Source organism: Hemicordylus capensis, chromosome 2, assembly GCF_027244095.1.
Source record: "Hemicordylus capensis ecotype Gifberg chromosome 2, rHemCap1.1.pri, whole genome shotgun sequence".
Lineage (NCBI taxonomy): Eukaryota > Metazoa > Chordata > Lepidosauria > Squamata > Cordylidae > Hemicordylus > Hemicordylus capensis.
In genome coordinates, this window is record NC_069658.1 from 25,153,392 (window position 1) to 25,175,072 (window position 21,681).

The 21,681-nt window shown below is 45.3% G+C and overlaps 1 protein-coding gene across 9 annotated transcripts in view; it reads left to right on the forward strand.

Annotated features, from left to right (window-relative positions):
- The window catches only part of SPEF2 (sperm flagellar 2), a 228,601-nt gene that overhangs the window by 28,656 nt on the left and 178,264 nt on the right, over nucleotides 1-21,681 (forward strand). For 6 of the 9 annotated variants that reach the window (XM_053292085.1, XM_053292087.1, XM_053292090.1 and 3 more), the window contains exon 1: nucleotides 21,195-21,569. The exons of 1 other annotated variant lie outside the window; for it this stretch is intronic. In XM_053292085.1, the coding sequence (XP_053148060.1) occupies nucleotides 21,512-21,569 (58 nt within the window). In that variant the 5' untranslated portion in view covers nucleotides 21,195-21,511. Of the gene's footprint in view, nucleotides 1-21,194; nucleotides 21,570-21,681 lie in introns of those variants that run through there. 2 more of the 9 variants (XM_053292084.1, XM_053292089.1) reach the window with 1 other exon arrangement.

The window sequence follows — 21,681 nt, forward strand, 5'->3', positions numbered from 1 at the left end:
ATTGATGACAGAATGGAGCCCTGATGTTAAAAGCATTGGTGAAAGAATAGAGCCCTGACAGCTCCAAGTGGTTTTGGAGGAAACTGATTATCTAGACCCATTTCAAACTGGCTTTGGGGCAAGCTATGGAGTTGAGACCATCTTGGTTGGCCTGATAGATGACCTTCACCAGGCAATTGTCAGAGTGAGCATTACTCTGCTGGTTCTTTCGGCTCTCTCAGCAGCTTTTGATACCATCAACCATGGTATCGTTCTGGATTACCGGAGGGATCTGGGAATAGGAGGCACTGTTTTACAGTGGTCCTGCTCCTATGTTTCAGGTAGATTTAAGATGGTGATGCTTGGTGACAGTTGCTCTTCTAAGCAGGAGCTACTATATAGAGACTGTCAGGGCTCTATTCTTTTACCAATGCTTTTAACATCAGGGCTCCATTCTGTCATCAATGCTTTTTACAATCTACATGAAACCGCTGGGTGAGGTCATCTGGGGATTTGGTGCTTCATTCATTCCAAGATATAGATCTCAAATACTAAAATTCTTCCAATTACTCACACCTTAAAAGCACACATTTAGATCTATCTCTTAGATATAGAACAAGATATAATCCAAGATTAGTTCTTCGGAACAAATGAAGTGTAATTATTTATTTCACAAATTTAATTCAAGTGGGATACCTCGTGGTGGTGTTTATATGTAAGCAGCCATCCATTCAGCTAATTTCAACAGCATGATTGGATATGCAAAATACAGATTGGCATCTGTAGGTATCTGCTAACTGAGCAAAGAGGCACCTTTTAAAAGTGTCAATTCTCTTTATTTAGTAGGGCGTTCTTCATGTAACAGGCTTTACTGCAAGTTTACAGCAAGACTTTACTGTGAACTCAGTTGGCCAAAAACAAAAACAAAAAAACAATGCAAAAAGTAGATTTATTTTTTTTTAAACACCCGGATATAAATACTCCGACGTGCAGTGAAAAATGTGAATTGTGTATGAAGTGCTTCCCCATTAGCTTGCAGGTATTTCGGGGTAAATCTGCCCAATATGTGAACACACACCCTCTATTCTGGAGGAGATGTGAGCTAAAGGACTGTAAAAGTCCTGTGTGAAAAAAGCCCGGAGGAGGCTACTGGCCTTCTCCATCCCCAGCACTGCATCTCTCCAGCAGCTATTGCTGGTGTCTATTCTATGTTTCTTTTTTAGACTGTGAGCCCTTTGGGGACAAGGATATATGTCTGTCTGTCTGTCCATGTGTGTGTCTGTGTGTGATATGTATGTATGTATGTAAACCGCTTTGTACGTAAACCGCTTTGGGAACCGCTTTGTACGTAAACCGCTTTGGGAACTTTTGTTGAAAAGTAGTAAATAAATATTTGTCTTCATCGTCGTAGTAATTGGGAAGTATGACTTTTTTTGCATCTCAGTCATCACATCTAATTTGGTCCTGAAGGCTATTTTCTAGCACAAACCCTGCCAGATCATAAGAGTTCTTTTGTTAACATAATTGTACCAACTGCACTACAATGTTTTGGATTACACATGGAGCTGACTTGTGCTGTGTTCAAACATTGGTCCATCTAGCCCAGAGCTTTTTATTCCAACTTGATGCAACTTTCCAAGTTCTCACACAAGGACCTTCCCAGCTCAGATGCCCGAGAGCCTTTTTAAATGGAGGCAAGGGATTGAACCTGGAAGCTTCTTCATGCCAAGAACATGCTCTGCCACCAAGCTTGCCATCTGTTTCCCCTCCCCATGGTAGAGCTTCCACCGGGATTCAAATAGACAGCGCCACAAGCACAAACCTGGCACAGACCTCAGCCATTGAGTTTCACCTTCTTGCAGGACCGATTCTAGACATTTTGGGGCCTATTGCCAAATTAGGTTGGGAGGGTGGCTATGTTCAGCTAATTTCCTTTGGGCTCCAGAGTGGGGAGGTTGTCAGCACCTTGATCCCTCAGCTGCTCCTCTGCTTCAACTAAATTGGCCACTATCTCAAACAAAAGAAAGAGTACTAACGACACCCCTCCAAGCAACTTCTCCTCTCCTCATTTATATTTGCCTCATTTTCATTGCAGGCGGGGTCATCCAATGAAGCTGAGTGGCAGGAGATTTGGGATGGAGAAAAGGAAGGGCTTCTTCACACTGTGTATTCATTAACCTATGGAATTCAGTGTGCAGAACATACATTTTGCATTCAAAAGGTCCTAGGTTCAATTTCTAGCTGCAAGGTTCTCGGGTAGCAGAGCTGGGGAGGAGCTTCGAGAGCTGCTGCCAGTCAGGGTAGACAATACTGGGCTAGGTGGGCCAAAGTCCTGACTCAGTGCAAGGCAGTTTTCTATGCCCAGAGAAATCTTATGGGATAGAGCCCCTGCTTTGCATGCAGAAAGTGCCAGGTCCTTCAGCTCTCCACAGCTGGCATCATCCTCGGCTGCCCAATGGCTCCTGCTTCTCCTCCTCTCTGTATCAGTGGAGGGCCAGCCTGTCTGAAATCCTATCTTATGGCTTCTGAGACTCTCTGTCTCCTTTTCTGTTCTTCTGCACAGACCTCAGCCTGGTATGAGCCTCCCCCCACCCAATACTGTGGCCTCTTGCAGCTGCAGTACTTGCAGTAGGCTTAAACCAGCCAAGGCCTTGTACTGATTTGGGATTATAGGAACATAGGAACATAGGCAGCTGCCATATACTGAGTCAGACCATTGGTCTATCTAGCTCAGGCATCCCCAAACTGCGGCCCTCCATATGTTGCTGAACTACAACTCCCAGCATCCCTAGACACAATTTTTGTGGCTGGGTATGCTGGGAGTTGTAGTTCAGCAACATCTGGAGGGCCGCAGTTTGGGGATGCCTGAAGCTCAATATTGTCTTCATAGACTGGCAGCGGCTTCTCCAAGGTTTCAGGCAGGACTCTGTCTCCGCCCTATTTTGGAGAAGCCAGGGAGGGAACTTGAAACCTTCTGCTCTTACATCTGACATTACAGGCAGCTGTTCTAGTGAAGCTGCTTCGGAGTAGGGAGCAATTTGTATAAAGAACAGGGCTACATTTTGGAGAGGCAAAGCATTTTCTTTTCCAATTTAATCATAAAACGGGTGTCCTCTGGCTTCTTGGATCAGTGGTATGCAAAATTCCCTTACATATTTATGGAGAATATACACTGGGGTGGACATTAGGGCCTGCTGGTGGCAACCAGGCTTGTCTGAAGTAGCTTTCTGGGCATATGGGATTGCTTCTCCTTCCTTCACTTTCCCGCCAATAATGCAGATCTGATTGGCTGGCTAAGTGGATGGCAAGGCATGGCCGTGCCATTTTAGTTTCTTTAAGTGGTCAGGGTTGCTTTTGCCTCTATTAATTTCTCTCCAGTGTCTTCTCCCACAAAGCAGCCTTTCTTGTTCTCCATCTGTCCTGCAACAAAATGCTAGGGGGATTCAGGGGGGTTGGTGTGAAAACCTCTTATTCTGTCAACGTAATTTTATGTACGAGCTGCCATTCTGTCACTGGCTCAGCTTCCCAAGCTGCCATCTTGGGAATGGCTCTTCTTCCCAAAGCTGCCATTTCATGCTTGTAGTTCCCAAGGCTCTGGCAAGGAAGAAAAAGTGGGGAAAGAAGAAGAAAAAGTAGCTCCTGGAAACCTTATGCTTGCCCATCCCTGATATACACACGGGGGGAATATGCATAAACACCTGGTGAAAAACAGGGATGTTTTTGGACCTTAGCTGGTTAATCAGCACAATCACCAAGTGGCTAACATGTACCAAGGGACCAGGGAACGGGAGCGGGTAGTGGTGCAGCTTCTGAGCCAACCCTGAAAGTCTAGAGCAGAATTCAGCAAAAGCTCTTGTCAATTTTTAATTTTTTTTAAATTCCGATTCAACACAATGCAATTATTCTGGTGATTGAGTCCTTTACCCAACCCACCAATTAAGATTTGTGACAGTGAATTCATCTTGTTTTTAAAGTAGCCAACTCTTTGCTTCCTTGCTGTCAGTGCTGAAAGAGCCAATAGAAGCTTCCTGAAAGCAACCCCAGTTTCAACACTGGGGCATGCAGATGTAATCTTGTGTGTATATAGCCTTTTAAGTTGTTAAGGAGTGGTTCAGCTCCACTTGTTCTGTGAGTCTCCTTTATTTGATTGTTAGGGAAAAGATTTCTTAAATTACTTTCATGTTCTGGAGTTGCTGAACTCTTGGCAACCTTGGTTGACTTGAGGATCTGCTTTTTCACCCATTTGTAGATTACAACATTTGGGTCTGGTGTTTATATATTCTACTCTAGAACATAAGAACAGCCCTGCTAGACTAGGCACAAGGCCCATCTAGTCCAGCATCCTGTTTCACACAGTGGCTCATCAGATACCTCTGGGGAGTCCACAGGCAAGAGATATGTGCACGCCCTCTCTCCTGCTGTTGCTCCCCTGCAATTGGTATTGAGAGGCATCTTGCCTCTGAGGCTGGGGATGGCCCACAGCCACCAGACTAGTAGCCATTGATAGACCTGTCCACCATGTATCTGTCTAAGCCCCTTTTAAAGCCATCCAAGCTGGTGGCCATCACCATGTCCCATGGCAAGGAATTCCATAGATTAATTATGCGCTGTGTGAAAAAGTACTTCCTCTTGTCAGTCCTAAATTGCCCAACCTTCAGTTTCATGGGGTGACCCCTGGTTCTAGTGTTGTGAGAGAGGGAGAAAAATTTCTCTTTGCCTACCTTCTCCACTCCATGCATGATTTTATACACTTCGATCATGTCTCCCCTTAGTCGCCTCTTTTCCAAGGTAAAGAACCCCAGGTGCTGTAGCCTAGCCTCATAAGGAAGGTACTCCAGGACCCTGATCATTTTGGTTGCCCTCTTCTGTACCTTTTCCAGATCTGCAATATCCTTCTTAAGATACGGTGACCAAAGCTATAAGCAGTACTCCAGATGTGGCCGCACCATAGATTTGTATAAGGGCATTATAATATTAGCATTTTTATTTTCAATCTACTTCCTAATGATTTCTAGCATGGAATTAGCCTTTTTCATAGCTGCCACGCACTGAGACTACACTTTCAATGAGTTGTCCACCACAACCCCAAGATCTCTCTCCTGGTCAGTCACCGACAGCTCAGATCCCATCAGAGTATATGTGAGGTTGGTGTTTTTTGCCCCAGTGTGCATCACTTTACACTTGCTTACATTGAACTGCATTTGCCATTTTGTCGCCTACTCCCCCAGTTTGGAGAGATCTTTTTGGAGTTCCTCACAATCCATGTGGATTTCACTACCCTAAATAGTTTAGTGTCATCTGCAAATTTGGCCACTTCGCTGGTCACACCAACTTCTAGTTAAAGAGCACTGGTCCCAGTACTCATCCCTGGGGGACTCCACTTCCATCCTACCTACCTCCATTGTGAAAACTTGCCATTTATTCCTACTCTGTTTCCTGTCCTTCAACCAATTACTGATCCACACATGAACGTGTCCTCTTATTCCATGACTGCTAAGTTTACTCAAGAGCCTTTGGTGGGGAAAAGCTTTTTATCAAAAGCTTTTTGGAAGTCTAAGTATACTATGTCAACCAGATCACCTTTATCCGCATGCATGTTGACACTCTTAAAGAACTCCAAAAGGTTAGTGAGGCAAGATTTTCCTTTGCAAAAGCCATTCTGGTTCTCTCCCAGCAGGGCCTGTTCTTCTATATGCTTAACAATTTTGTCCTTAAGTATGCTTTCCATAAATTTACCTGGCACCGAAGTTCAGCTGACCAGCCTGTAATTTCCCGGATCCCACCCTGGATTCCTTCATGAAAGCTGGAGTCACATTGGCTACTTTCCAGTCCTCTGGTACAGAGTCTGATTGTAGGGACAAGTTATATAGTTTTGCTAGGAGATAGGCAATTTCACATTTGAGTTTCTTCAGAACTCTTTGGTGGATGCCATCTGGCCCTGGTGATTTTTTAAATTAATTTTTAGCTTTTCAAGACAGTTTAGAACATCTTCCCTTGTCACCTCAGATTGGCCCAATTCCTCACCCGCTAAACCTGAAAAACTCAATTCTGGAGAGGGTATATGGTCAGTATCCTCCATCGTGAAGACAGATGCAAACAACTCATTCAGTGTCTCTGCAATCTCCTTATCCTCCTTAATAATCCCTTTCATACCCTCATCATCTAAGGATCCAACCGCCTCCCTGGCAGATTTTCTACTTCTGATATATTTCAAGAAGTTTTTGTTATTCCCCTTGACACGTCTAGCTATATGCTCCTCAAACTCTCTCTTTGCATCCCTTATTGTCTCCTTACTTTTCTTTTGCCAGAGTTTATGTTCTTTCCTGTTCTCTTCATTTGGGCAGGACTTCCATTTTCTGAAAGAAGTCTCTGCCCTTTTATAGCTTCCCTGACTCCACTTGTTAGCCACACTGGCATCTTCCTGAACTTGGTGGTACCTTTCCTCCTTGGAATACATTCCAATGTGCTTCTAGTACTGTGGTTTTATACAGGTTACATGGTTTCTGGAGTGATTTGACCTCCTGACTTTCCCTGTAAGCTTCTTTCTTACCAGTCCCCAAATTTTTGAGACATTTCCTCCTCTGAATTCCAATGCATCTGTGTTGGACTTCCTTGACAATTCTCCACTCGCATATATGCTGAATTGGATCACACTATGTTCACTGCTACCCAATGGTTCTGCAATTCTGACATCTTGCACCAGGTCCTGGGCACCACTCAAGATTAAGTCCAAGACTGCCATTTCTCTGGTTGGTTCCGCTACTAACTGCTTGAAGACACAGTCATTTAGCACATCTAGACATTTGGACTCTCTGTCTTTACCTGAATGCGAATTTACCCAGTCTATGTGTGGGTAGTTGAAGTCACCCATTATTACTGCCCTGTCTCTCCTTGTCACTTCTCCTATTTGTTTCTCCAACTCCAGGTCACTCTCAGCGCTTTGATCTGGAGGGCGATAGCACGTCCCCAGTAACACATTTCCTTTCAGTCCTTGTAATGTTACCCATAATGATTCTGTGGAGGACTCCAGTCCACCTAGGTTTTCTAGCTTATTGGAATCTATCCCTTCTTGATATACAGCTCCACTTCTCGCCCAATCCTCCCCTCCCTGTCCCTTCTATAGAGCTTATATCCAGAAATAATTGTGTCCCGCTGGTTCTCACCATTCCACCAGGTTTCTGTTACACCCACTATATCTATGTTTTCATTCCTAACCAAGTACTCCAGCTCACCCATCTTGGCTCGGAGGCATCATTTGACCTATTTGGCAAGCTGTCCTGTGTTTCCTTCTGCTCAGCTCCTGGCTCTACTCTGTCCCCTTCTGGTTTATCCGGAACATGTTCACCTCACACCTTAGGAGATTTTGCTGGCTGAAGCAGATACCACCCTGTTCCTGCCGGCAATCCCCCAGGCGTCATTTTAAAAGCTGCTCTGCGACTCTCTTGATTTTTAACACCAGCAGTCTGGTTCCATCTTGGTTCAGGTGGAGCCCGTCCCTTTTGTACAGGTTTGACTTTCTCCAAAATGTATCCCAGTGCCTAACAAATCTAAACCCCTCCTCCCGGCACCACCATCTCATCCACGCATTGAGACCCTGAGCTCCTCCTGTCTCACTGTCCCTGCTCGTGGTACAGGTAGCACTTCAGAGAACACTGCCTTGGGGGTCCTGGACTTCAGTATGCTACCTAGTAACCTAAATTTGGCTTCCAGGACCTCCCGACTGCACTTCCCAACATCGTTGGTGCCAACATGCACCACGACAGCTGGCTCCTCCCCAGCACTGCCCAACAGCCTACTTAGATGCAGAGTGACATCCGCAACCTTTTCACCAGGCAGGCAAGTAACCATGCAGTCTACATGCGGGTCACAGACCCATCTCTCTATGCCCCTAATGATCGAATCACCCACTACTAAGAGGCCCCCACCCCCTGGAGGAGTATCCTCTGTGCGAGAGGATATGGGCGCATCACCCAAGGAAGGGGTCCCTGCTAAGGGAGTGTTTCCCTCTTCCTCAGACTGATGTCCTCCTTCCCTGAGACCCTCATTCTTCATGACAGCAGAAGCGCTGTCAGCCTGGGAGTGGGATGCCTCTACCACATCCCTGAGGGTCTCATCCACACAGCTCTCTGCCTCCCTGAAGTTCTCCAGGTCAGCCACCTTGGATTCAAGGGGACAAACTTGTTGCCTGAGAGCCAAGAGCTCTTTGCACCGAGCGCACACCCACGACTTCTGCCCCTCAAGCAGAGAGTCATACATGCAACACTCTGTGCAATACACTGGGAATCAGCCCCTCCCCTGCTGGCATTCTACTTTCATAAATAGTTTTATTGGCTATTTAGAATATATGTGGTGTGAAGCTGGGTACAGTTGTCAGCTAATTAATGGTTTTTACTTTTGTCCTTCAAGAAAATTACAAAGGTTGGGTTGTACTCACCTTATTCTTGCATTGTGTGTCTCCCCACAGCTTTTCCCGCCAATCTCCTGCTAAACTCCTGCTAAACTCCTTCACTATTTGTTTGCAAACTCCTGTTAGGAGAGCTCCTGGGAGCAAAGCTCCTCTAGTCCGAGCCTTGTATTCAACACCAGCAGCCAAACTGACTCAGCTCAAGAATATGGGGCCTCCCGCAAGCTGGGGCCCTCACCTGGAATGAATGAATCCCCCACTCAGGCTTCTCCTTTGGCAAAGACACAAACACTGCCAGACAGCCAGCAATCCAACCCTAGGAGATTCCCAGCCCTAGAAGACCCAGCTTCTCCTTCCCCTCTTGTTTTCTGGGTGATTTATTTATTTATTTTATTTCCTTGCGGTGGGAATGTTGCTACAAGCTTGCTGCTTCCTCCCTTCTCAAGACCAGCAAGCAACTGCCTCTCAGGAATGCAGCTTCCTCTTCTTCTATATCTGAATCTATAGTTGCTTAACAAAACAGAAATGTAAAGGGCAAGACCTTTGGGCTTCTGCCTTCTTCAGCTGCTCTGATGCTATAGGGAAGGTACAATAGCTGCAGTGACAGTTATGGAATTTCCCTGATGTAGTGTTTGGTTGCCAGTTCGAATCCCCGCTGGTATGTTTCCCAGGCAAGGGGAAATACCTATATCAGGCAGCAGTGATATAGGAAGATGCTGAAAGGCATCATCTCAGACTGCGTGGGAAGAGGCAATGGTAAACCGCTCCTGTATTCTGTGGTCGCCAGGAGTCAACACCAACTCGACGGCGCAACTTTTCCTTTAGTGTTCAGCAGTTCTGGTTTTTGTTAGTCAAGAATAATTGTGTACTATTAATTTTTATGAACTGAATCCTTCCAGGATCCAGATAACCTTTGCATGGAGTTCTGTTTGCAGCATTAAAAATTGTCTATTTTTTAATTTGACTCTGAACTCATTTCTGTATTGGTTGCTGGAGCATGGACTCTGGGGAAAATGAGATTACACAGAACCGGGGCTGGCCTTAGGGGTGGGTGAACGGGCGGTCACACAGGATGCCTGCCTGAAGGGGGTGTGTGTCATGCTGAGTATGGTGGTCTGCTGTTTAATATTGTTGTTATTATTATTGATTTTATTTTTTACATTTGTATCCTGCTCTTCCTCCAAGGAGCTCAGAGCAGTGTACATGGTCATTTTTTATCCTCACAACAACCCTGTGAGGTAGGTTTGGCTGAGAGAGATATGACTGGCCCAGAGTCACCCAGTGAGTTTCATGGTTGAATGGGGATTTATATACCGCTTTTCAAAAAAAAAAAAAAAAAAAAAATCCTCAAAGCAATTTACATAGATATAAATACATACATAAAAATAAATGGCTTTCTGCCCCCAAAGGGCCCACAATCTAAAAAAGAAACAGCAACCAGCAAAGTTTTAAGGAGAGGAGAGCTGGTCTTGTGGGAGCAAGTATGACTTGTCCCCTTAGCTAAGCAGGGTCTGCCCTGGTTGCATATGAATGGGAGACTTGATGTGTGAGCACCGTAAGATATTCCCCTGAGGGGATGGAGCTGCTCTGGGAAGTGTTGGAGATGAACTTCCAGTGCATCAACCTTTTGCACCAACTGTCGTAATGACCACAAGGGGCATTGGGAGTAGAGACAGTGAGTCAGGGTCTCCCTATCTGTCCCTACTCTATGACCCCTGAACTGACTCTGCAGCACTTCCTGTGCTGAGTCACAATCCTTCCTTTCCTCCTAGAGAGCAGATGGAAACATCTCTCTCTCTCTCTCTCCTTACCTATCCACTATGTAGTCCTTTAGATTAGATATAGGTCTTTCCTGTCTAAGTGTATTTAACCAATAAATGTTTAGTGTTTAATCACTCAAGGATCTCCATGTGTTTTCTCTAAATAGCTGCAATATCCAAACCATCCTCTGCTACCTACTCTGTAACTGGAGTGTGTGCTCATTCCTCAGTGCTCTGCTGTTTTACCTATTGTGGGTAAAAATCAACAACCTCTAACAGGGTTATGGGCCCAGCAGGAGCAACAGGCTTCTAGGCACTAGCAGAGTTTATTTTATTTTTCATTTTTCATTTTTGAAAGTGTAGCTGAGTTAGTTAGAGACTGCAGTATGGATCCTGTGACTACAACCTACTCAGGAATGGCTCCTTCTTTTCCCAAACTGGATGGCAATAACTATGAAACCTGGGCCCTCAAGATGAAAGCGATCTTCATGACAAAAGGAATCTTTAAAGTGCTCGCGGAGAAACAGCCAGCCCAAGATGAAGCTGTTCAAGCCTCATGGGACAAGAAAAACCAACACGCGTATGGCCTTTTAATTTTGATTATAAGCGATGATTTATTGATCTATGTGCGGGATACTGATTTCGCCTCAGAAGCGTGGGATAGACTGCAAATGCAGCTCTTCTCCTGTATAAAAGGCAATGTGAAAGCAAACTGCAGGAAGGGGGAGACTTTGAAGCCCACATAGCAAATATATCAGAAATTAACAGGCTTTTGAAAAGTAACCAATGTGAATTGAATGAAACTATTCTAATTGGGGCAATCCTACAATCCCTGCTTAAAAGTTTTGAACCCCTAATTGTCGCTCTTGAACTGTCTCACTGTGAACTGAAGGTTGATTCTGTCGTGTCCAGTCTGAGAAATTTTAATATAAAGTTGCAGCAGGAGAAATTTGAAAGCGATGGCACTCTGGCACATTTCAGCAGGCAAAGTAATTCCAGCATTAGCAAGCGAAGTAGCCTCAGTGACTCATCAGCATATAATTCAAAGAGTGGGAAACTCAGAGGGCACAGACCTGGTCACCATGGCAATGAAGTAAACACAGGGATGAGTCATGGCGACAAACAAAGAAGGGAGGAGAAGCACAGACAAGGTGGTTTATCTGAAAGGGCCAGTAGTAATGCCAAGAGCTACAGCATTACCTTAGGAGAGTGAACACAGGGCCACACTTTCATCCTGGACTCAGGTGCATCCCAGAATATAATCTGTGATCGCAATCTGTTCATTGAATTCGACACATGCTACAAATCGGATGTCACATTAGCAGATTCAAGGAAGATAAGTGTGGCAGGCAAGGGGACAGCAAAGATACTTTGTGGCTCTGCTACTGAAGCTTATGAGGTTAAGATAAATGATGCACTTTTCGTGCCAGAGATGCAAGTCAACTTGATTTCAATTGGGCATGGACTCAAGAAGGGGTACAAAGCAATTTTTGAAAATGAAGCATGGTACATCACATTTTGGAACTGGTGCACTCAGATGTTTGTGGGCCATTACCAGTCAGTTCAGGTGGAAATAGGTATGTCCTGACTTTCATTGATGATTACTCCCGATTTTGCTGTGTATGTTCTAAGAGAGAAAAGCCAGGTGTTTGAGAAATTTAAAGAATATATTGCACTGGTGAACAACAAATTTGGAAGGAAGCCCCAGTGTATGAGGTCAGACAATGGAGGGGAGTATATGTCAAACCAGATGAAAGAATTTATGAAATCAAATGGTATCTCTCACCAGACTACCCCTCCATTTACTGGACAGCTCAACGGGGTAGCTGAGAGAAAGAACAGATCTCTAGTGAAAATGACCAAATGTCTACTGCATGGTGCCAATCTAGCAGACGGGTTCTGGGGTGAAGCAGTGATGACTGCTAACTACCTGCAAAACAGATTGCCAACCAAGGCAACAAATAAGACACCATTTGAACTTTGGCACGACAGAAAACCTTCCCTAAGACACATCAAAGTGTTTGGTTCAATGGCCTATGCATATATTCCCAAAGCAAAGAGGACCAAACTCAATTGCAGATGTGAACTGGGAATTTTTGTTGGCTATGAATCTAGAGGATACAGAATCCTTGATCCAAAAAGTGGAAAGGTCAAAGTCTGCAATGCAGTGTATTTCGATGAAAGACAAAGACCAAATAAAGGTGAAGCATCAAAAATTTCCCCAGAAATCCAGATGAATAAAGAGCCATATGATTGGACTCAAATGGATCTGGAGTCAAGCAGTGATCCCGAGGAATCAGTGCCAGATTCAGAAGGGGCTGCACAACCAGAACCAGAACTGAGGCACTCACAGAGGCATAACAAAGGGGTTCCTCCTAACAGACTCTCACTCATGGCTAAAGGAGGAGAGATGCAAGAACCCACTACGTGGCAAGATATAGAAAGGTTGCCAGCTGATGAAGCTGAGAAGTGGAGAAAAGCAGCAATGGAAGAAATTGACTCCTTGCACAAAAATGAGACTTGGAGACTTGTGGAACTACCCGCTGGAAGAAAGACTGTGGGATGCAAATGGGTCTTCAAAGTCAAGCAGGATGCAGAAGGGGATGTACAGCGCTACAAAGCCAGACTAGTAGCCAAAGGACCCAAGTCTATGGTCACGACTATGATGAGACTTTTGCACCAGTTGTGAAACACACGTCAATTAGAACATTGCTCAGCATGGCAGCAGCCAAAGGGATGCAAGTTGAACACTTGGATATAAAGACTGCCTTCCTACATGGGGAAATCGAGGAAGACATCTACATGCAACAACCACCAGGCTTTGAGGAACCTGGAAAGAAGGGGCTAGTGTGCAAACTCAAAAGAGCATCTATGGCTTAAAGCAGGCAGCTAGAGCATGGAATGAGAAACTGAATCAATTACTCCTTAAGGAGCGGTTCACGCAAGGAAAAGCTGACCCCTGCCTATATTCTAGACTCAGAGACAATAGATGGACTTACATTCTGACTTACGTTGATGATTTGATTCTTGCACATGAGGAAATGCAAGACAGTCATGAAATTGTACAACACCTGAACAAGGAAATAGAGGTGAAGGAACTCGGAAGCATCTCATATTACCTTGGCATCCAAATAGAAAGAGAAGAGAACGGAACATTCCTTCTCAACCAAAAACAGAAGATAAAAGATCTTCTAGAATGCCTGGGACTGACAGATGCCAATGAAGTTAGCACACCAATGGATGCTGATTTCTGGAAGCAAGATGAGGACAGCCAGCCTTTACCAGCCAACAACCAGCACAGAAAGGCAATTGGAAAACTCTTGTACATAGCCACAGTGACAAGGCCAGACATTGCCTCAGCAGTGGGAATCCTGAGCAGAAAAGTGAGTGTGCCAACGAACAAGGACTAGATAGCGGTCAAAAGACTGGGAAGGTACCTGAAAGGTACTGCACATTATGTATTGGAGATCCCAGCAAACAACAATCCCAAACTTGTGGGATATGTGGATGCAGACTGGGGCGAGGACAGAACGGACCGCAAGTCCACAAGTGGACACCTGTTCCTGTATGGAGGTGGAACCATAACTTGGAGCAGCCGCAAGCAGTCACTTGTTGCGCAATCATCCACAGAAGCGGAGTACGTTTCAGCAAGTGAAGCGTGCACTTCCTGTGCTGAGTCACAATCCTTCCTTTCCTCCTAGAGAGCAGATGGAAACATCTCTCTCTCTCTCCTTACCTATCCACTATGTAGTCCTTTAGATTAGATATAGGTCTTTCCTGTCTAAGTGTATTTAACCAATAAATGTTTAGTGTTTAGTGACTCAAGGATCTCCATGTGTTTTCTCTAAATAGCTGCAATATCCAAACCATCCTCTGCTACCTACTCTGTAACTGGAGTGTGTGCTCATTCCTCAGTGCTCTGCTGTTTTACCTATTGTGGGTAAAAATCAACAACCTCTAACAGGAAGAGCAGAAGGTTCCAAGTTCCTTCCCTGGCAGCATCTCCAAGATAGAGCTGAGAGAGATTCCTGCCTGCAACCTTGGAGAAGCTGCTGCCAGTCTGTGTAGACAATACTGAGCTAGATGGACATATGATCGGACTCAGTATATGGCAGCTTCCTATGTAACAGCCCCTGGAAGGATGTTGTGCTGGGGCTGAGTAGGGCCAGTTGCTCCCCTTTCCTGCTCAATAGAGAGAATCACCACTTTTTAAAAGTGCCTCTTTGCTCAGTTAGCAGACTATATACGGCCTGTGAGAATTCATCTGGATCCCAGCACTAGCAGCAAAGCAGCAAATCACTGAGAGGTCGCTCTGGATACTTTTTATGGGCATAGCTGAGAAAGCCTGGGAACGGTAGAGGCTGTTACATTACTAGGTTTTGCAATCTTACACAAGCAGCACAGTTTGGCAACAGTGACTAATTAATTGCAGGGGTGGGGTGGGAAGAGAAGGTACGTCTCACTGAGGGTGCTAGTTAACCTAAGGCTGGCCCTGCACAGAGCCAATTACTAGGCTCATCCACGTGACCGTTTTGAGGTGGGTAGGAGCCAGGCGAGATGTTACCCTGTAAGCAGCACATCGCCAACATTTCTGCAGGGCTCTGCAAGCCCAGTAGACACATGATCACAGCTGACGACGGGTTCACTTCTCAGATTGGTAGCTGCAAGTCCTGCCCCTCCATGGAAGGTCCTCCAAGGGTCCAGATGCATCCCTAGCATTCTTTGCCCTGCCAACAGACTGGGAAAGCTTTGTGACATCAGCAGCTAACCTCCCATTGGCCATGAAGGAGCAGGAGGTGGATGCAGCCCTGCCAAAGCTGCTCCGGCTTCGGGAGCAGGAAGTGTGCTTTGAGGACTAGTGCATTCTTTGACAGCTGTCACTCTGGGCTCAGGTGTCTATGGTTGCCTTGTAGGTGTGGCATGTGCCAGTAGCCAGGTGGGAGTGTGCGTGGGTTCACATGACTGAACTATCCGGGTAGCTCCTCCACCCTCTATAAAACGCTGGATACATAAGCTCGATAGCCCTGCTGCAAGCAACGTGGGCTGGAGGGGAATGTGCGAGTTCTCACAATCATGCAAATCTGCGTAGTCTATGTCCTACCCCGATTTTTATGGCCGTATGAACCTGCCTATTGAGTTACTCTATCCTCAATGGGGGATTGAACCATTCATTCTTTATTCTCTGTGTCTGAGAGAACGTAAGTTATATCTAATGTTACCAAACCAGCCAGCATTTTCAGCAAAACCATTTTCTTCCAGGTAACCAGTACTGTCAGCTGAAAACCCACAAACTTCAGATCCTTGCATGTGCCACCTACAGTCTACCAGTTCCAGAGGCTTTGCCCCTAAATGTCATGCCCTGCCCCTTGTGGCAGTCTGCTATATTGCAAGCAGACTTCTAGGCTTCTGAAGAGCTGAGCAAGCACAGCCCTAGGGAATCACTCATTGGCCTAGTTATCCCTGTAGGAGGAAGTGCCCCTTTGTCCAGTTAGCAGGGTTTAACAGAGCCGAGTAAGTAGGCTCCGCCTCCAGTCTATGTTCTCGTACCCCTACCACACCACCCAAGGGAGAATGAACAAGTAGAGATGCTGGTGTTGGTGCCATATTCAGGGGCAACACAGCACAGAGGAGGAGAAGCCCATTCACTGGAGGAGATCCAATCTTCCCAGGGGTTCTTTCTGCTGGCAGGGTGGGGGCTGCAGCTTCTTCTTAGTGGCAGCTGGTTAGAAGCTGGCAGCAGCGGGCCCCAGGACCTCAGCAGCTGCCCAACAGTGACAACCCGCGATGCCAGTTTGTGTCAAGCAACAAGAGGCATGATACTCTACAGCTCAGCATGTCCTAAATAACGCATGGTTTCACCCTCAGCTAACAAGCTAGTAACATGTTAAATGATTAGTGCTCACAATGCACAATTAAATCTATCTGGGTGATGAGGCATCAGGATCCATGAATCATAAGAGAAGCTGTTAGACAATGTTTAGTCAAGGAAATTGTGTTGGATAGCTTGTTCTCATAAAATATGGAATATTCAGCTACAGTGCGATGACTCACCACCATCCATTAGTGCAATATATAAACAAAGCAAATCTGGAATAGGGCACTTCGGTCCTTGCAGTCTCTCCTTTCCACATGAGTGAGAAATGATTATTCCTGATATGCTCTTAACATCAATTTTATTTCAACTAAATTACTACAGATACCTGGAAAATGATTGTGCAAGAGTGATCCTCTCCCCAAAATGTAGGAACATAGGAAGCTACCATATACCAAGTCAGACCATTGGTCCATCTAGCTCATTACTGTCCATCCAGCTCAGTATTATTACCCAGACTGGCAGCAGCTTCTGCAAGGTTGCAGGCAAGAATCTCTCTCAGCTCTATCTTGGAGATGCCAGGGCATTTTTCACATAGGGCTTTTAAAGCCCTTTAGCTCGCATCTTCTCTGGAATGGAAGGTGTGCATTCACATTTTGGGCAGACTTACCCAGAAGTCCCTGCGAGCTATTAGGGAGCACTCCACACACAATTTGGGTTTTTCCCTGTGCGTTAGAGCAGCCTGATTTGTATCAGGTAAAAAAAATCCACTTTTTGCATTGGTTTTTTGGGGACAAATTCGAGTTCGCAGTAAAGCCTCGCAGTAAACCTACGTTTTCCCATGTCCTGTCCAGGTGCCTAATTTGCATATTATGTAAATTGAAAATAATTTTTAAGCAGAATAGTGACTGCATGTTTTGCTCCATAACTCCGTTTCTACAAGGGCTTTTAAAGGTTAGCTTTAAAAAAAAAAAAGAAAGCTGAAATCTGGGCAAATCTGGGTGGACTAAGCGATCTGGGTGAGATGCTTAAAATCCGGGTGAAACCCAAAATTCTGGGGGGCATGGCAACTCTAAACCCGTGGTAAAGCCTGCTGTCTGGGAAAGTTCCTGGGAGGGAACTTGGAACCTTCTGCATGCAACCATGCAGGTGCTCTTCTCAAGTGGCTCTATATCTTACAGCGCTCACACGGAAGTAGTCTCCCATTCATATGCAACCAGAGCAGACCCTACTTAGCAAAGGGGACAAGTCATGCTATTTATTTATTTATTCATTCATTCATTCATTCTATTTCTATACCGCCCTTCCCAAAATCGCTCAGGGCGGTTTACACAGAGAAATAATCAATAAATATATAAGATGGCAACCTGTCCCCAAAGGGCTCACAGTCTAAAAAGAAACATAAGATAGACACCAGCAACAGTCACTAGAGGTACTGTGCTGGGGGTGGATAGGGCCAGTTACTCTCCCCGTACTCAATAAAGAGAAACAGATTTGGCTTATTTAAGCCAAAGTTTGGGTTACGGCCCATTTGACCCACGAGGAAACCCCTTAGGTTCTGGCAACGCCTGCCTCTTTGCCTAGTTAGCAGGGGTTACCTGCTACCAAAAGACCATCTCTTCTCTCATCTTGCAAGCTGATTCTATGCCTGCCTGCCAGCCGCCTTTTGCCAAAAGGAAGAGAAAGACCTTGAGGTCAGTAATAAGAGTGTATTCCCAGGAGGCTGAGCAAATTACCACTCACTTCATTACACTGACTTTGCTTGTGTTCCCTTGGCAGTTTCAAATGCAAACATTGTTCCTCGCTAGACCTCTCTCTGATTTACTGTAGCCCACAATTTGTACTGCAGGAGCCAAGCTGATTCAATGCCTCAGGTATCCGGCTGAATTCTAGGCCTTATTCGAATTCCAAACATGTGCATATGATTGCAGGCATAGGATACTTTATTTACCCAAATAGAAGATGACTCTGAATTTAAGACAACCCCATTTAAAAGTACAGGTTAAATACTGCTTCAGTGGAGACTGAATTTAGGATACACCCCCACCCTCATTTCTAACATCAAAGAACTTGTATCTATATCTATATCTATATCTATATCTATATCTTGTCTTGGATTTGGGTAGATTCAATATTTTCTGCAAATGATAGGACACGTCAACTGTATTTGCTTTAGAGGTGAAAGTAGAACTGATCTGAACATTCTCTTCAATGCAGCTTCAGTGAGATCTGAGGGCTCCAGTTGGAGGGGAAACAAACAAGAAATTCCACGAATGAGCAAGAAATTCTTGTAAGGTTTTGAGAGGGGCAGCTTACTGCAGTTTAGTGGCGGCAACAGTAGCTGTTTCTTTTCTCTTCTCTTTTCTCTCCTTTTCTTTTTTACTGTTTATGATGCACCTTTGCAGGTGACAGAAAAAGCAGCCTAGGAAAGGCTAGGTCTCTTCCTGGAGGATGGCTTACTCTAGTTGCCAAATTTGTTCCTAGAATTATTACTACTTTTTAAAAAAATTAATGCAGCTGTTACATTGTATTTTAAAATTTTGATTGTTTTGATTGTGTTAATGTTTTAATGGTTACTGTGTTTTTAGATTGTGAAACACCCAGGGATTTGTGTATAGGGCAGCATAAAAATGTGTTTGTTAAAGGAAGGAAGAAAGGAAGGAAGGAAGGGGAATGGAATGGAATGGAATGGAATGGAACGGAACGGAACGGAACGGAACAGAATAGAATAGAATAGAATAGAACAGAACAGAATAGAATAGAATGCCTGCCTGGAAGACATGACCATAAACAGGGCCAGAATAGGAGCAGTGCCCACCAGGGTGGGAGAGTTATGTCTGCTCATGATCAGTGGCTGTGTACTGTATGTGCAAAGATCAAGCTAGGGGGAAGGGAGAGTGATCATGTGGGAGCTGGGTAGGACAGACAGCCTTTCGTCCACCCTTGACAAAATGTGGGGAGGGGGCAGAATGTGGGTTGGCTGTGCCCATCCTACCCAGCTCCCACACAATCATTTCTCCCTCCTCCTCCTCCCTAGATCTTTGCAAACATATCACCACCGGTTGGGAGCTCACAGTGATGTGCCTAAATGCACCTTTCTGGGTTCTTGTCAGGGCTCTTTTTATAAGAGTAACCAGACACAGGAGAAACATTTCCAAGGCTTTATTTTGCTCTGCTGCAGACAGAGGGTGCCAACTGATTCTCACCAAGCTGGGACCCTGAGTTACAATTTTCATGAGTTTTTATACTTTTTAGTATACCGTTTACACAGTTTACACAAACATTGGCCATACAACAATGATTAAACAAGCTATACCTTATCAGCATGAATCACAGACTTCTGTCTCCTAAGACATCACTTAATCATTACAAGACTCTGAGTTTCTGTTAAGTTAAACACATGTACCTAAACACGTACACAATTATCACCTTTTGTGGATTCAAATACATCAGCAGGACTCTCCTACCTTGGCTCGGTGTTCCTCTGACCCAGTTTTATGTGACTAGCCCTTATGTAATTGCCAAGGCTGGAACAGTGCCTCATGGTAGTAAACAGGGGAAGCTCCCTCCACTACGGATCTCACTTTGCTAGCAACTCTGGAGGAACTGAAGGCTGCCAGTTTATGGGGGGAGCGGGCGACAGCCCCTTTTGGCAGAGTGCCAGCTGTCAGGCAGAAGTAGGGTTGCTGTATCCTGGCTTTCCAAATCTGGGTGCCTAATTTGAATAATATGCAAATTGGCTTGAAAATCATTTTGAGCAGAATAGTGGCTGCACGTTTTGATCCATAACTCCGCTTCTACAAGGGCTAGAGCTTAGCTTTGTTTTTAAAATGAATCTGGGTGGGCTAAGCAATTTGGGTGAGATGCTTAAAATCTGGGTTGGGGTGTGTGTGGCAACTCTAGGCAGAAAAGGCCAAAACAATCAGCTTCAAAACAGGTTTGTCTCCTTCAGAGCCTGAAAGACAGCTTTAAATATCAGCAAAGCTTTGCAGATGCTATCATCAGGCTGAACATGAAATCTGTCTGCACTGGCCACACAGTCTTGACATGGTGCCTGGTCTTCACAAGATTTTCTGGCAGTGGACTTGGGAGGTGGAAGTGTATGATGTATATTGTGTTTGGAACCTTGGGTGACACACAGCTCTCTTTTGGACAGTAAAATTGATAGATTAGATTTCAAGGAACTTGGCGGGCTTTATGAGCAGAATCCTTTACAACTGGTTCTCAAGGCCAAACTACAAATGTTATGCCAGAGATTTGAGATGGGATATATGCCAATTGATTTATCTGTACTGACATGCCGCTGATTTACCCTCAGATATTGTCTGCCAGGCTGCTGCATACATGCAGCAGCCTGCCTGTAGAATGCAGAAAATGGTAAGGGATTAACCTTTTTCTATGTAATTCTCAGTATATAGAAAATACTTTTAAAAGGAAGAAAGAAATATTATATAACAAGATGGGAAGAGATGAAATCAAAAGTATCAAGCTGGAAGATTATGGCCTGGTTGAGATGTAATGGGCAAGCCCTGGTTTGGGTGTCAGGAACAGTCTTGAGTAGGGAACAGGGTGATTTGGAATAAAGCAGTTTCATATGACTGTTGTTTGTTCAGAGGTGAGGGGAAAGCATTTTGCGCATGTTCTGGAGGTAAATCCAAACACACGAGAAGCTCAAGGGGTCAAATGGGTCCTATTAAAAAGAAACAATAGTATTACAGGCAGATGTTCAACAGGTACAGCTTTTCCCCCAGGACAGACTATACCTGTTAAATTTCTACCTGTCTTGCAGCTTTTAAGGCCCTGGAGCCTTGCCAGAAAAAAGAGTGGCAACCACAGACCTATAAGTATAGTCTATTTGCTAAATGGGCAAAGAGGTGCCTTTCCAAAGCGGTGATTCTCTTATATTTAGTAAGGGGAGAGCAACTGGCTATATCGAGCCCCAGTACAGCAGCACCCCCGCCCCCCAGTGGCTATTGCTGGTATCTACCTTGTGTTCTTGTTTTTAAGATTGTGAGTCCTTTGTAGACAGGGCACCATTTCATTTATTTTTCCTCTGTAAACCGCTTTGAACACTTTGGTTGAAAAGCGGCATATAAATACACGTAATATATAGTAGCAGTAGTATATATTCAGAAGTGAAGGGAAAACATTCTGCGCAAATTCAAACGCTCCCGTGTTCCAGGACTGAACCCAAGTAGCAGGCACGAAACACAACACAACACAAGAGTTCGCGCGTTCAAAAAACATCCTCTCCAGTTTCACACACCGGGGCGCACCCCGATCCGCGCATGCGCTCATCGGCAAAGCTCGCCGCTCAAAAAGCAGGGAGGGTTTGCTTGTGTTTGCCTCTCAGGGCTCTGGAGCGTCGCCATCCACCGGGCCCACAACGCGTTTCACTACGCAGGCGTAGATCCTAGCCCTCGCGGAGACCGGCGAGCAGCTCTCCACCGCGCCGGCGTGAAGGGTAGCCATGGCGACGGGACGCAGATCGGCGCTCGAGCTGGTCTCGAGCGCAGTGGGAGAAGAGCGAAGAGCCGGGGTCTCTCGCTCGCGGCCATGACTGACATTCTATGCGATTGGCTGAACCGAGAAGTGAAGCTGTCGCGGGCAGTGGGTGAGTCCCGGTCCCGGAACGTGCAGGGAGGGCTTCCTTTGGAAGCCGCGGGGAGGCGCTGACGGGAGATGCCCCGCCGCAGGGCAGCAGGCGTGGAAGTTCGCCTGTCACT